The sequence below is a fragment of the Parasteatoda tepidariorum genome, chromosome 2 (assembly GCF_982258835.1).
Source record: "Parasteatoda tepidariorum strain Cologne lab strain chromosome 2, Ptep-v5.0, whole genome shotgun sequence".
Taxonomy (NCBI): Eukaryota; Metazoa; Arthropoda; class Arachnida; order Araneae; family Theridiidae; genus Parasteatoda; species Parasteatoda tepidariorum.
Genome location: NC_141756.1, coordinates 54,973,706 through 54,991,521, shown reverse-complemented (window position 1 = coordinate 54,991,521; position 17,816 = coordinate 54,973,706). Strand labels below are relative to the sequence as shown.

The 17,816-nt window shown below is 29.6% G+C and overlaps 1 protein-coding gene across 1 annotated transcript in view; it reads left to right on the top strand.

Annotated features, from left to right (window-relative positions):
* The window catches only part of LOC107454566 (uncharacterized), a 93,935-nt gene that overhangs the window by 53,823 nt on the left and 22,296 nt on the right, over positions 1-17,816 (top strand). The window contains exons 2-3 of the mRNA XM_016071810.5: positions 685-1,001; positions 11,918-12,050. Coding sequence (XP_015927296.1) covers positions 716-1,001; positions 11,918-12,050 — 419 coding nt within the window. The 5' untranslated portion in view covers positions 685-715. The remainder of the gene's footprint in view (positions 1-684; positions 1,002-11,917; positions 12,051-17,816) is intronic.

Genomic DNA, 17,816 nt, shown 5'->3' with positions numbered 1-17,816 from the left:
GATTCGAACGAGTTTGGTACTTGATATCGATATTAATTATTGTAATTTTTTTTAGTCTACATAAATATTTTATTTGTTTTTCAAATATTATTTAAATACATTTATTAGAGAAGTTTAAGTAACGTTGTTCAGAATATACAGTTAAGTAAGTAAAGATGTGTTCAGATTGTTAAAAATACATTTATATTAATGAAAATAAATTTTATTTATTAGTTTTTTAATGAAAATTTTTTTTAGATTGAAATAATACATTTCCTGTTAAATTTCCTGTGATCATGTGAATAAATCAGTTTATTTTTCAATGCTTTAAATGATACAGACTTATACATTTTTCATTTTGGGGAGAATTTCGTAAGGTGCTTTAATTATTTGTCTTATATGATGAGAATTGGAACGAGTTTGGTGTTTGCTATCGATATTTATTATTGTAAAATTGTTTTAGTCTACTTAAATATGTTATTCGTTTCGCAAATAATATTTAAATACCTTTATTAGAGAAGTTTAAGTAAAGTAATACAGAATATAAGTAAAGATGTGTTCAGATTGCTTAAAAAATTTTTTTATTAATTAAAATTTAGATTAATTTACTATTTTTTAATGAAAAAATTTTTTTTGTATGAAATAATACATGTCCTGTTAAATTTAGCAACAGAAAAATGTTAACTTTGTATTTATTTGTATTAGGAGCCTGGTACAAGTAAAGACATCTCACTGTATGGCAAGTACTTCAACCGCCAAAGCCCTAGTGAAGAACCGCCTTTCTAGGACTCGTCATGGCTCTACAAAGAGTAGCAACAGTCACACATTTCGTCGACCACCAAGTCCAGACAGTGCTTGCGAACACGATGCCGAATGGGTGATGGGTACTGTATCTGGTCCCGAAGATATGACCAGTGATTTGTCCGAGGAAGGGGACAAATCTTGTGGCAGGGATATCCGCAACGTTTCCGCAATTGATGCTACCACCGAACGAAGTACATCAGAAAACTCAACATCAAAAAGTAATATTTCATTTTAAATTATGATTAAAATGATCACATTTTCAAAACATTATCTCTGTATCTTTTTCTTAAAATCCCTTTCACTAAATTCGAAGTTTCGCTCCCGAAGCTAAAGATTCTTTTCAAAATGACATTCTTAGTCTATTTTTTGTCGAAATGTGTATGTTTAAAAGCGTAATATATAACAGGAGGTTGTATAAATATTGAGACAAATTTTGAGGGGAGTTAGAGCATATCATCAGGATTAAAATTGCTTAAAAACTTACGACCCGAAATATCGAATGCGGCTAGGGGGGCTTCCCTATTACGACCTGCACAAAACCACTCGAGGATACAGTGGTTCGACGTTCGAACCATCCTAGCGGCATATGACGACATTTCTGGGCATGGGTTTCTATGCAGGTTTAATCCTGATGATGTGACCTAACTCTCCCAGAAGTAGGTTGCAACAGTTTTCGATCTCCTGTTATTTATTACGTTTTTAACCCTTTGCTTACGGTGTGCAATGCTGTACCATCATATGTGGCCCACATGTTGTACTATCTAATGTGGTTCACACGTTGTACCAGTCGTAAGCAAATGGTTGAACTTGTACATTTTGACAAAAAATAAACCAATGACATTTAAAAGAAACTGCAGCTTGGAGAGACAAACCGATTGCAGATTTGAAATCATTGACGTAAAAATATCTAAGATCTTTTAAAAAAATCTCATGCAATAGTAAAAATAAAAATAAAAAAATTGCAGTGAAATTGCAGCAAATTTACTGTCGCTATTTTGTTCTCTAATTCAGTGTTAAATTATAATTCATTGTAATGGGCATATCGAGACTTTTTTTCAGCTTGTTTTTAATAATAAAAAAATTTAAAAAAAAACATATCTCTAACGAAACAATTAGTCTTAATGTGGTGGATATCTGTGACGAATTATGATGTTAAGATAATGATATTAAGTGTTTTTTCGTTGTAAATGATTGGTTACTTATTACTTTTCCCATCCTTATTCCTTTAAATCTGTCGCCGTTCATTTTGTTTATAGGTGAACGATAAACCCAATTCATTATGATGTACTCAAACAGCTTATTCAAAGATTTTAAAACAGCATTTTTAGGATAATGATTCTACTGTTCCGTTATTAAAAAAAGATACAGTTTATGAAGATAGAATACCTGTGGAAATGAAGCAAATCCGGTCGTAATTTATCCTGTTTCTTAATAAGTATAAATTACGGTTATAGTTTAGGTCTATTAACGCATTCGATCGAGGGTAGGGATTAGGGCTGGGCAATGTCAGAATTTCGATATTGTGGTATATTGTGAGCTTCATATCACGATATTATGATATACCGCGGTAATTAAATTGTTATGTATATTATAAATGCTAAGACTATTTTGCAATTAAAAATTAATGTGTTTAAAGAGCATCATTTAAAAAAAATGGGGTACTTATTAGGCCTGGGCAATATACCGTAATACCGTCATTTACCGGTATTTCTTTGATACCGCGGTAATGATATTCGGAAGTATATTCTTCGGCAATACCGAGTTATTGAACTTCGGTATGCCTGCACCTCTCGGTACTCACCGCTAGCCAATATCTTCGGCCGACCGGCGGCGAGGAAGTGGCGGTATGGTATGGTATCTAGGAGGTATTGGTATGGCACGTGATTGATTTAGGGGTGAAGAACTCAAAGGCTTGCGCGTAATACTTACGATACCTCCTCTCGGCAGCTAGAAATTTCTCCTACAATATATTGTGGTATCATTTGACTTTAAAGCGCATGCGTCATATCCGTGGTATTGGCGATATCGGATTTCAAACACCCGCGCGTTATATCAACCCTCCATGGTATACTTAGTTACTGATTTTGGTTTCATTTTGAGAATAGCGTGCTTCTGATTTTAAAAATATCCGAGATTGTCGGATCTCCTTGTGATGTTTATAATTGTGTTGATATTTATAATTGTTGATGTTTATAATTGTGTTGATGTTTATAACTGTTTTGATGTTTATAATTGTTGATGTTTATAATTGTGTTGATGTTTATAACTGTTTTGATGTTTATAATTGTGTTGATGTTTATATTAGTAATTGATGTTTATATTAATAAAATTTTTCTGTTTTAAAATAATGATGCTTTATAATTAGTTGATTCCATGGGATAATTATGCTGCGAGCTAATATAGGATAAGTACCCCATTTTTTTTAAATGATGCTCTTTAAACACATTAATTTTTAATTGCAAAATAGTCTTAGCATTTATAATATACATAACAATTTAATTACCGCGGTATATCATAATATCGTGATATGAAGCTCACAATATACCACAATATCGAAATTCTGACATTGCCCAGCCCTAGTACTTATCCTATATTAGCTCGCAGCATAATTATCCCATGGAATCAACTAATTATAAAGCATCATTATTTTAAAACAGAAAAATTTTATTAATATAAACATCAATTACTAATATAAACATCAACACAATTATAAACATCAAAACAGTTATAAACATCAACACAATTATAAACATCAACAATTATAAACATCAAAACAGTTATAAACATCAACACAATTATAAACATCAACAATTATAAATATCAACACAATTATAAACATCACAAGGAGATCCGACAATCTCGGATATTTTTAAAATCAGAAGCACGCTATTCTCAAAATGAAACCAAAATCAGTAACTAAGTATACCATGGAGGGTTGATATAACGCGCGGGTGTTTGAAATCCGATATCGCCAATACCACGGATATGACGCATGCGCTTTAAAGTCAAATGATACCACAATATATTGTAGGAGAAATTTCTAGCTGCCGAGAGGAGGTATCGTAAGTATTACGCGCAAGCCTTTGAGTTCTTCACCCCTAAATCAATCACGTGCCATACCAATACCTCCTAGATACCATACCATACCGCCACTTCCTCGCCGCCGGTCGGCCGAAGATATTGGCTAGCGGTGAGTACCGAGAGGTGCAGGCATACCGAAGTTCAATAACTCGGTATTGCCGAAGAATATACTTCCGAATATCATTACCGCGGTATCAAAGAAATACCGGTAAATGACGGTATTACGGTATATTGCCCAGGCCTAGTAGGGATTAGTGCCAAGATCTTAATCTTCGGTGATGCTTTTACTTTCGTGATAAATAGCTCTTTTTTTATCATCTTATGTCTCTTCGAAATAAAGTAATTAACACATTTTGGAATTCGTTTTGAAGGATTAAAATTTCCTTTTCTAGTGAAACAAAGTTGCTATTTTTATGACTGTTACTCTTTATCGCTGTCTCAAAACGTAGTTAATTTTATGCGTTATTACAATCAATTTCGATTTAATAATAAAAGTAGCACACTCATTAACATATATTTGATGTAATGTTGATGATTTTAATGTCATAAAATGTCTCTTTTGTATATATTTTTGTTTTAAAAGTTGTGAAGTTTTGCTAGTCGTAAAAAAATGAATACAAGCTTTAAAAAACTTACTACTTTTACTAATGAATGTGTAGAAATAAAATTTTCATGATATTTATACATGAAATCTTGAAGTAAGTATTATTAACAAAACTTTTGTTTAAGCAACACTTAAAGTGATGACTTAAAAGAAGTGGTGATTGGAAAAATAGTTTTACACATCGGCTTAATTTTGAATTTTAAGAATTTACACTACATCTCAAATTATTTTTCTATAAGGATAATTAAAAGCTCTGGAAATTATATTAGGAAATTTGAAAGTATATGCAATCAAGATTTGAAATATTTTGTCATGGATAAGGAAATACTGGAAATTTCATAAGTGATCAAAAAAGTGTCAGCAATGTTAATTAGATTTTTTTTCTCGTCGCTTTTAAAGTAGGAAAAACATTAAATAAATAATCTCAAGAAACTAAACAGTAAGATATTATTTGATTAAAAACTTCATTCTGTTTAAAAAATTAAAATTATAATTTTTTGACGCAAATTATGGAAAAACGTTTTGAGCTTAGATAATTTATAAATATTTAATATTCCTTTGATTACTGCTTTTATACTTTCGATTTCGTTAAAAAAATTAAACACAGTTGTTTAGAACTAAACGTTTTAGATAATTATAAGTAAAATAAGATTGAGTAGTACAAAGATTTCAATATCCAAACCTAGTTTAAAAACACCAAAATTTGATGTAGTTTCCTACCAGTCCAATTTTTTAAAGATATTTTGACTTACAAAATCCCCCTATGCCTAGTATAATTTACTTCAATGATGTGGAGTTTTGCTTCTTCCCAATATGCTAATTTTTCTTAAGTTTGTTTTATGCTATTATAGGCATTACATACTTCCGAGTCTTTTAATTTAACTTCAATTCTTAAATTTATGTTTAATCGTCTAATGCTTTACTGAATAAAATACCCATTTAATGATTTTCTCAGAAAACACGCGTTGCAAAAATATGATTTCATAAATATAAACCATTTATTTAACTTGCTAACATATTAAAATAAATATTTAAAACGTATATGTTAGTCACAATTCGCAATATCTTTATCTATCTGTATTTATTTTTATATTAGTTTTATCTTGCACAAAATAATTTGACAATACTTATTAATAGCAATTCTCTTGAATTTCGTGAAATTGCCAAATAAGGAATTTATCTCTGTGCTCAAAAGCGGCTATTTCTTCCATAATTTTTATGTAAATTTTCATCTAACTGCTCATTTGAGTTTCTAGACTTCCTCGACCAGTTTCTTGTAACGATCTTAACAAAATTTTCAAAAAATATCTTTTTGTTAATAATGTTTGAAAAAAAGCAAATTGAGCAGCTGTGTTACAGGGGGTAGAGCATTTTTTTTCTCAATGTGGTAACCCAGGTTCGAATCTCAACGATGGGGCTGGTTTATACGAATCCTTCTTCCAGCTTGCACCGACATAGTGCAGACGTAAAATATCCTCAGTGGTAGACGGATCATAAGTTGCCATCGTGCCAAGTGTGGGAAGTTTTCGTGGTATTCTCTCTATGTAAGACAAATACGGGTTAGTTTCATTAACACGTTGAATGCCACGCTAATTTTGCATGGCTTTGCCCGTCTGGCCAAAATGATTTTCTCAGTATGTATTGCATTAATTTCTTCGAACCATTTTAGTAACGATAATAATATTAAAGAAATTAAAAGCATTAAAAATATACTCGAATTATGTGTTTCTAATAATCTTGGCTTCGCCGTTAACCGGTGACCCTCCGTGGCGCTATGAACAAACTCAGTGCCGGTCACCGGTGACCCCCATGGCATTCAACTTGCTAAAGTTCTCCGCGAAGGCTAGTTTAACCCTATGCTTGATCCAGGAGTCCTGAGTTCGGTTCAAAGGTACAAGACTACTGTCTGTGGTGCACATTGATAGTCGTAAACTCAAATTTGGGTCGGTCATTCAACGCAGATCGTAAAATAAAAGCAAATTAATCTGCAATGTCTTCAAATTGACCACCTGGGAATATCTTTACTTTATCGCAATCTTTATGGAAGATCTTTTTTTCTTTTAAATCTTTTTGTATATTTGATGCATTTTTATTGATTTTGCTGGTTACTATTTATTAACTGTAAACCTGCGACGTAGAGAACTCTCCTGAATAATAGCCAATAAACGATAATTTCCATCAACAATCACCATTATACGTAGTTTTTGTTTAAACGTTATTTTAATAATAGTTATATGAAACAAAAGCATAAATCCTCATCAGTTTTTATCCAGGTCTTGCTCAAACATATTTACCAACAACAAACTATTGTTAAAAGAAAATTAACCATTCATAAATTTCCTAATCTATTATATTCTGAGGATAGTATACTCAATGTTCAAGCTTCATTTTATTTATTTTTTTACCGACGCTCAATCCAGAAGCATCTCGTGTTAACGCAGGGTTATGATGATACCAACTCGAGCTTTTATTTACGATCACAAAAACACAACCACCATATTTATTTTTGTTCTTCTTTCTCCTGTGTTATTGCATGGAGTGTGAGCAGCAGAGGAGGAAACAGGGAAGATATAACAATAGTTCCATTATACTTCCAGAAATAGTTCCTGTTGCTTTTGCAGCCTTGACTTGAATGAAATATGGAATAAATGCGGCAAATGAGTTGTTACTTATGCTTTTCCGAAAATGAGCACGAAGCACGTAAACATCAAAGAAAACGTTTTAAGGGTACTCTGTTATGTATATATTCAGGTAAAGAGGTTCTAAGTAGCTATCGTGTCGTGAGATTTATTTTTTAAAAGAATCCCCTCATTATTTATTTTTTTCAATAAAGTTAACTTCAGATATTTTTGCAGACTTTTCCTATTAAAATATATTTTCTACGAAAAGTTTGTAAAAATACTAGCTAGTGGATGAAGGTTGTAAGGGACAGGACCTCATAATTTATTTTCTTCAATAAAGTTGGCTTTAGATATTTTTGCAGACTTTTCCTATTAAAATATATTTACTTCGAAAAGTTTGTAAAAATACTAGCTAGTGGATGAAGGTTCTAAGGGACAGGGCCTCATTATTTATTTTTTTTCAATAAAGTTGGCTTTAGATATTTTTGCAGACTTTTCCTACTAAAATATATTTAATATGAAGAGTTTGTAAAAATACTAGCTAGTGGATGAAGGTTCTAAGGGACAGGACCTCATTATTTATTTTTTCAATAAAGTTGGCTTTAGATATTTTTGCAGACTTTTCCTACTAAAATATATTTAATATGAAGAGTTTGTAAAAATACTAGCTAGTGGATGAAGGTTCTAAGGGACAGGACCTCATTATTTATTTTTTTCAATAAAGTTGGCTTTAGATATTTTTGCAGACTTTTCCTACTAAAATATATTTAATATGAAAAGTTTGCAAAAATACTAGCTAGTGGATGAAGGTTCTAAGGGATAGTTTTGATCAAAAATTGAGATCTCTTGCGTAGGATCGAACTTTAATTTTAACTGAACAACGTTGATTACTTTTGCCCGGGCGTTAAATCTTGGAGATCGCAGTGGGTGACGGTTCTAAGTGTCAGTCTATACCCTTTGACGCAGAAGATTAAACATATATTTTTATTTTGTTTTAAATAATGTTTGATCAAAATAAGTAAAAAAATAATATAATTAACATTTTAATTATTTAAAATTAAGAAAAACAGCATGAATTACCAGTGTCTTTTTTCTGCATCAACCCTTTAATGGGCCATTTATTTCTAGTAAAGGTAAATAAAAGTATTTTTGGAACTGAAATTGATATAAGAATAGCAATTGATATAAGAAAAAAAAAAACATTTAGCTTATAAAAAATATATCTAAATTTTGAAGCCATTATTTTTTTGGTGGTAAGTATATTTACCACGACCTATGAGGAACTTATTGACTTTTATTTTTCGTTATTTATAAAATAAATTTTATAAATGCTACAAACTTCAAAAGAAATTATGTATTTTATAACTTTTATGCGTTTTCTTAAACCAACAAATGGTTACCAATTTTATTCAAACGCGCTTCAAGAAAGCTGAAATTATTAACAAATGGAAACCTAAATTAAAAGTGGTAAAAAAAATTCACCATGGACTTTAAGTATTGGTGGTAAGTATACTTACCGCGGCCTTAGAAAGGGTTAAAGATAAAATCTTCCTAACACTAACAAACAATAATTTTTTCAAATTCGCAATACTTAGATCTAAGAAACAGAAAATAGTGCTTGGAGTCCCTCCGCGCGGAAGAAGTGAAACTTCGTAATGTGGAAATGAAAATAGGAAGGGGTAGAAATTGATTTTTAGTGAAATCATATTGTTTCTTTAAGACAAACTTTATTAACATTGCTTACAATTCACAATTGATCGCATCTTTTAATTATCATTTTCGAGTGGAGAAATATCCAAATCTATAACATTTACAATGGGATTATGATAACTAAAGGAAGATACGAAATGTTTGAGTTCTATTTTTTCAATATTTCTTGCAAAAACTGCATCAATGGTAGTTCCCCCTTTGATTGTTGGATCATTCCTACCATTTATCATTTCCAATCCAAATTTGTCTTTAAGGAAGGTTAATAATGTTTCATCTTCAGGTAACGAGAAATTCACATTAAAATCTCCTGCAAGGATCACAGGCCGCTTGTTGCCATGGTAGCGTTAAACGTTTAACGCAAACTTGTTGGAAGTCGCATTAGAAGTTTCACTTCAATTATACACAATTAAAATTTCTTTAATTTGAAAAATCTATTGTTCTTTAAATTACAAAACTAGTGCTACAAAAAGTTTTTTAAATGATAGATATCCAATATTACTCTCAAAAGGCAAAATTGTCGAAAAGTAAGAAGTAGTGTACGCAAATACGGCCCACTGAATCGAAGAGTTCCGAAAACTGAGCATATTGTGCGAAATCACAAAATTACATACTTTCTAATACAAGTTTTATGCGTTATGTTCATTTCAGCGACAATCACTTACTTCATTGACAAGCTGTTTCATCGGCACAACTTCGCCGACAGATCATTTCATCGACTAGGTTATTTCATCGACGGGGTCATTTCGACGAAATGGCTGGTCGACAAAACGACCCTTTAGATGAAATGATCTGTCAACGAAACGGGCTGTCGACGAAGTAATTGTGATGACTAAATCCATATTTCATTTGTGCTTAATATGTAACTCTCATTCATTTACGTCATTTTTTATATTTTATCTTTAATAGAAATGTATTTAGATTCATAATATGTTTAATAGAAGTGTATTTATAGAAATATTTACCAGCCATTTTGTTTTCCTTTGATTAAAACAGTTTTTCATCTTAAAATCGATTAAGTTGTTAATTATCTTAAATTTATCCACACAATGTTTTAATTTGTTTTTACACTAAAAGTGATAATAGTTACAAAAGTTATCAGGCGTATTCTCCAACCAGGAGATGTAAAAAAAAAAATTGTGTTAAGTTGATTCAGAATTATGTCACACGTTGAAATATTTGTTAAATTTGGGTGGTTGGCGTCATTTTGCCATTCCAAGAATGGCAACAATAGTTAAGTGTAGAGGCTTAATAAGAAGGTGATTAATCGTGAAACACAAATATAATTTAAAAATTTAATTTATTCTTAACACTAAATCTTCTTCAAAAATATTTCGAATAATTTCCGCATGGTTTAGTTAAAATATTTACGACATGACAACAACACTTGTTTGACATTTTTTTAAGAATATTTGAGCTCTTCGTTCAAAAACATCTCAACGATCTCGTTCACGTCTTTCTTTTTTACCTCTTTAACATTCCACGCCTCAAAATTTACAACCCTTTTGTAAGCAAATCTCTTCCTACTGCAGTTGTTGATTGTTGCGGATGTTGAGGGGAAAAAGAAAAAAAAACAATTCTACAGAAAACTGAGAACACGATTCACACCGACCTCAAATATTAAAGACAATATTTTTAAACTTTTCTGTCTCTTAACATTCCAAACTTGTTGGTTGTAAATAATATCGAGCAAAAGCAGGGGAATGTGGCTTTGATGTACGATAGCAGAGTAACCTACAACGAAGATATGATGCCAAGGCTAGCAGGTTCTACTACTCTCGCTTACTGCTCATTTTTTCCCTTTCGAATAGAGGAGGAAAACTAACTGGAAGATGTTCCTCTAAAAAGTTTCTCTCGATAAAAGCTACTTTCGAATTTCAGGTTTATTATAATAATTTTTTTTTTTATTTTCGTTTCAAAACTACCGTTGGCCATATTAATAATCTATTGGCGGACATAAATAATTTTGTTCCGAGATATTTTTCTTTAAAATAACTTTCGTAACATTATTTTTATACACAATATGTGCATGCACCAGATTTAACTATTAATTAATTAATGTAATATTAATTTAGTAATTTATAATAATTTGCACCAAAAAATAGTAATCGTAAAGCGGTTAATAAGTTTAGGCACAGATTTAAATTAGTTTATCCTAAAATGTAGCGTAATATGGTAATATCATGGAATTACGTTATAATAAAGAAACAACACTTTGTTTTAAACTCTTAATTTAGAAATGAGTCAAAAGCGTAATAATAGCAGAATAATATTCTTAAAAAAAAATTCATATATAATATTACAATAATATTACATTTAATAAATATTCCAAATATTCCATTACCTTTAAATTTGGAATACAAAATTATTTTGCTCGAAAACAATACCTTCATGACTTTCTGTAATTTTATACAGATAACGACTAAAAAAATATGGAAATCAATATAAAAAATTTTTTTAAAAAACTTAATTCTAACATGTGATTTTTTGGTCAGTAAAACTGTACCGCCAACAATGGGGAAACTGTGTCGATTTGTATAATTAAATTTATTGATCACGAGATAAAACTTTCAGACTACAATATAAGACAACTGTATATTTATTTATATAGTTAAATGCACCGTTTTTTCCTCACTATATTTTCAATGAAGGCACTGAAATAACTAACGCTTTAAGCGATTTTTCAATGTCATTTTCCCTTTGAAATGCTGCCAAACAGGATTTTTTAAAAACTTAAATAGATTTTTGTGTAATAATTGCAGTCGATTAATAAAAAAGGAATTTAAACAAGGGGCCCCAAGTATTGACCTTGAAAACTTTAAGGACTGGATTTAAAATTTAATTCTAGTTTCTTAACTACCAATACATTTTTGTAGTAACTTTTGAGCAATTCTGTGCTTAATATGACTACGTTGTAGTCAAAACTTTTTCTTTTAGCTTTCATTTTCATGCATGATTTTTCTTGCAAGCTATTTCTTTTTCATAAAACTAAGCGTTAAAAGTTTTTTTTTTTTATTATTATTGCGTTGCATGCCAGGAAATATTGTTTCGCGCATGTTTGACATTTATACATTAGATATATTTCAAACTTGTGTAGATATTAAGCTGGCAACTTTTACAGATGCAGCTGGACAAGATCGGCAGGACAGTGATGTAGATTCAGGAATTGTTGCCTGTAGAAAAGTTGGTGAACGAATCGGATCGACGTCCTCAGCGGATACCGATAGTAGTCAGGAGTCTAGACCTAGAAAAGAGTAAGTATTCGAAAGAAACCTTAAATTAAACACTTGTAGACTTATTTGAATAGCTGAAAAATTATTTTTCACTGTAGAAGAGTAATGTTTCTAACAAATTTGTTAGCAACACTAGCGGAATAATTTAACAAGTGAAGTTACGTTTTTTATGGAAAAGAATTATTCCGTTATCTCCCAATGTTTGCATGATTTAACTGTATTTTTTTCTTAGTAGCTTATAATATTTGTTTACATTATTATTTGTTTACTTAAGTTATGAATTACTTTATCTATTAATGCTTTTAGACTGTATAATTTAGGTCAAACTGACCACGCTAAAGTCGGTGGTCTTACAGGAGGACGTTTCATTTTCAGAAAATAAAGTTATTGAAACCTATACAGCAATAATTAAAAGTCTAAAGTAATGTTACAGGCAATAAGTGTGTCGAAAGAAAATAAAATTAATGAAGAAAAAAAATAGATCTGAATTTTTTTTATGAATTTGTATCAAAAACATGAACTATCTAAATACAATTCTTAAGTTCGCTTTTTTTTCATGCTGTGCTTCTCAATTCCTTCTTTGACAAGGGGGCATCTGTTATCACTGATTTGATACAAATATCTCTTAGTAGCCATTTTGTAGCAAAAAAGATTTTAAATACAATAATTTAAAGAGTACTGACCAAGAATAATTTCTTTTAATATATACCAAGAATAAATACTCGATACACAAAGAGAGATTTCATATCTTTATTCCTTACCTATTAATAACAAAGACAATAACACTGGAGAGAAAAAATTGCTACAAATTTTTTTTTCCGGATGGAAATATTGCATGTGATTTCTCTGAGTTTAGTTTCATATGACTGATGGACAGAAACAATAGTGTGTTTCTGCTTGATATCATGCTGCAAATCTGTTACTTATCAGCTAAATAAATAAGTTTTATGAATTAGCTTTATAAATTTAAATATAATTTTTTTTTTATGAATAAATCTTTTTTATTCTTAAATCTTCCTTGTTTTGCCCACTTTGAATGTTCCGCTGCTCCTGGCTATTTTTCCAAATCATATCCCTTAAGATAAGTTTGTAAAAGTACTGATTATTAGGGCTAAAGGCTAAACATTACAGGTTTATATATAAATTAAATGGAATTATTCTTAAGCATAATTAGTTCAATGTTTTTCATGTTTAATACAGTATGTTGATTAAAAATGTATTATCTTTTTTAACCGTAAATTTTCCTGGAATAGACTTTTTCAAATTACATAATAAGTAATAAATTAAGCTACTATTTTTCATAATTACTTATTCCGAATATATTTCGTTTTCCGCAATAGCATAATTAATAAATTATTAATTAGAAATTATTAAATTAAATTATAATATAATTATAATTAAATTATAATTATTGTTAATTATTAAAAATATTAATTATAAAAGTTTAAAGACTTTAAAAGGTCCACAAAAAAAAGTACTCTGACTTACATGTGACTAATAGTCTTGAATAATGAATCATAATTCTTTTCAAATTCCTTTCTTTTACATTTACTTCATGCAAGAACTGCCAAAACTTATTGAAAAAAGAATCATTATTTATGTTTTGTAATTGAAAGCGCTATTAGATTTCTTTTCAAAAAAGAAAACAGCTGTTATCTGCTATTATGAATGTTTAATCTTTTTTTTTTCCCTTACCAGTCTGATGGCGTACTTCCCGACTGGTTCTACGGAATTCTTTTAGTTTTCCTCCTCCCTAATAGATAATCCTATCTTTTATTGTCAAAACTTCAAGAACAATAGCTCTGTTTTTTTTTCTTTAAAAATAAAAAAAAACTAGAAGACCTTGATCGCGCTGTTATAGAATTCGTTAGAATTGGCATTTCATTTATTTTGGAATCGAATGGCGTTTCTGTTATTTGAGTACCAAAACTGTGAGAATAATGCAATTTTATTAAAACTTCTGTTGAGATGTTTTCGAGTTAATTTAAAACCAATAGAGACAGAAATTATGTATTCAAATTCGCTTGGATACATTTAAAAGGTAAGCATATTTTAGAAACAGTGTCATTAAACGTTTTATAATTCTTTTATTTTTTATTTATTTTTGTAATTTTTTGTTATGGAAAGTTTCTCGAAAATGTTGTTTGTTAAAAAGTTAATTTTTTTCTTTAATGATTAGTATATGTTTTCAGTACTTGTGTAAAATCCAGTCAACCATTTATAGCAAAAAAAAAAAAAAAAAAAATGGCGCCAAACACTATTTATTTTTTTATTTTTTTTGCCAACTATGGAAAACTGTATCTCGAATGCGTGGTTATTCTTTTAAAGATTTTTTGTTAAAATAGTTTTTTTTGTTAAAATTTAATAAATTTAAAATTTTTATGGTTAGACATTTTCGCAACAACAAAAAAAAACTATTTTATGAATTGTTTTAATAATATATTCTAAAATATTAATTTCCACATTTTTTTGTTTGTTTTATCGTCGACCTCTTTCCGTTAATAAAGGAAAATAAATAGCTGCTAAGTATTAATTATATGTTAATTTACAAGATTTCATTAGCTACGAGATTATCGTAAGATACGTTAATCGATTACGAGATCGCCTATCGAATTCTTATTTGACGGGCTGGTCATTTTCGAAATAGAATGGAAAGAACAGTCGCTAACAAAGAAATGACACGTTTCAACAGCCAATCAGAATTGTTACGCACTTTGACGTCGCTTGCAGGGATCCAATAATGCCCCGAAATATTTTATCACGCAACAATAATTTCTAATATCGTACTATGCATAAAACGTCTAAACAAGTATCGAAATTTACAAAAAACGTCTTAACAAGCATCGAACTGATACTTTTTTTGCAAAGTAGTAAAAGTATAAATAAGTCTAATATATACTGACCGATTATTGATTGTACTAATATTTGCTATTATATTAATAGCAAATATTCGTCTCACAATTATTGTTTACTGTGCAAATACAGTAATGTCTTTTATGATTGAAACTTATTTATAATAGGTCTACTTTCCGATGATTCATAGATTGCTGCTTTAAAAGTAATAAAGCTAATTCAGTTAAATGTATCAATGAATTTTTTTTCTTCGATTCGCCATACTTTGCTTTGAAAAAATACGAACACTGAATCCCCCTCCCCCTTTATTTTTGCAAATATGTTCTTCTATCACAGTTAGCCGCTTTATCGAGATTTTTTATTACCATCATTTTATTACCACCAATCTGTATATTGAATAGATTTTTATTTTTTTCATACACTAATCTATATATTGAAAAGGTTAAATATATCATTTAAATCTCTAAACATAGGGAATTACGTACAAATTTTTGATAATTAGACTTTTTTTTAATTTTGATATAGAAGCGCATTCACACACACGAAGTCAAAGTTTCAATTTTGAGGTTAAAGTGGCCTTGCACATTTAAATCATGATTTTTAATCAATTTTCCCTGAATTTATCATCAGCAAATCCCTAATCTGTAATTTATTAGCTTTTTTAAATAATTTCACTTTTATGATTCACAGTCCTTGAGTTGTGACGACTTAAATATATATTCCCAAAGCGTAGTACGGTGAATTCTATTTTAGTTAGCTTTTTTCTCTCTATAGAATTTCGGTAAGCTTCGTTTACCATGTAAGAAAACTTTTTTTATCGTTTGTTTACAATCATTCTGAAATTTAAATAGATTCATGTGTTTTTATGAATTGGAGAATGAACTAGCATTATGATAAAATATGTAAAAGGAAAAACAATTATGATATAATTTTTCTTATCTCGAATTTTTTTCCTTCAAGACGTTGTATGATTTTTGCTTGATTTTTTTTTATATATATATATATATAATTTAAATTGTAATTCTTTGTTTCAGTCAATTGTTTCAGTCGTTTCGCTGTAATTTTATTCTTTAAGTTACTTCGCTTTACCGTTTATTTCACTTTAAATTCACGAAACAAATCAATTATTTCACAATCATACTTTGGGTTAATTGTTTTTTCATGAAATTTCGTCTTATATCTTCGATAAAAAAAATTTTTTTTTACTTCTATAAAAAATATCTTTCTATTTCATACTCCATAAAATCAACACAAAAAAATGACCTACATAGAATTTTCAGAAAAACGCCACCAAAGATACACGGTCACAAAGAAGCATGATGTTGCATTAAATGAAATACAACCATTGCGAATTTTAGAAATACGGCAGCTGATTCTATCAAACATCAGTAATGACACAGAAAATTTCCACTTCCCCTTACCTTATGCAAGAAGGTGCATACGTAACACAGCAAAAGTTACCGAAACGGCGAGAAATAAATGTAGAACGAATTGGGAGTTGAGTAAGAATAAAATATAAGAGAGTTTGTACTACTATTTCCACATGTCACTTCTTCAAACAAAATAGTCGGAAGATGAAACTGCGTTCTCAGAATTCCAACTTGTTTTTTGGGAGCTTGTCACTATTTCAAAAAGAACTGAAAAGTAAATCTAGATCCATCTTTCTATTTTTTAATAAAATTCTTTCGATGTATTTTACTGTTTGTCAAATATAATTTTCTTACTGTCATCATCCTAATTGTTCTGTCATTTGCATTTATCTGTATAAAGTAAAATTCTTAACCCTTTCATTTAACTATGTGAGAGTTTATTTTAAGAATTTCTGAAGGTACAACGTATTTAAAATGTAATTGTTTCAGAGCTTCAATCATAAATAAAAATTTTGAATAAATAGGAAGGTAAAAATGTTTAGTAATTTTTAGCAGTAATAAGATAAGCATCTTAAAAAAACTTACTAATGTTTTTACCTATACATTTTCTACACGAAATCAGTGTATACAAATCCCAACTTTTACTTGCTGCAAGAAGTTTGTTTCTCTTAGAGTAAGTCGAACCTTTCACAGTTTTCGGTTTATTCTAAATCTCAGTAATGCATTTGATATATCAGGTTTAGATACTAAGTCATACCTGTCATTTTTTACTTGGTTCAAAAAAGTTTTTTTCTTGAAATAATTATTGAAGCGATATTGTAGGCAAGTATTTTAATTCACTTTTCACCATCACGTAAAACACAATAAGATAATTAGTCAACTTTCTTTATGTATGCTTAAACTATTTAAATGTAATGGCAGTTGAAATTATAATAAATCAAAATTATTAGAACAGGAATTAAACATGAATGCAAAAGTTTTGCCACCACATTAAATATAAAAATCCAGATTCTTCTAGAAAACCGAGAAAAGTTGGCAGGTATGTTAAGAAAGGAAGACAGCACTACTTATAGACTGTTGTATTTTGCGAATATCATTTTTTCTAAATTTATATAAGACTGGCATATTATATAATAAAAAATCCTGTCAAATTAAGCTTTTGTTTTGTCACTTTAAATTTAATTTCATCAACGTTAGCGGGATGAACTTATTTTTCTTCTTTGATAGTACTTTTTCTATAGTACTGTTGGAAATACCTCACAAAACCAAGTCTAATTTCAAGACTATTTTACCCTTTTAACTGAGAAAGTAAAATCACTCCTCTTAGGATTATAAGAATTCATTCAGAAATAAATTTTCAATTTATAGAATACATTAATTATTACCGTGAGCAGTATCTTTAAATGATTTTGGAACTAGTATAATCTTTTCGGACCTGGTAGTTGTTAATATTCAAAATCCAAATGGCAAAGACTCACAGTATATGTGCATCATGAAGTGCATGTGTCTATTGTTTTCTTTTTGTATTGATATCCAAATAAGAAAAATTCATTTTAAAAAAGGA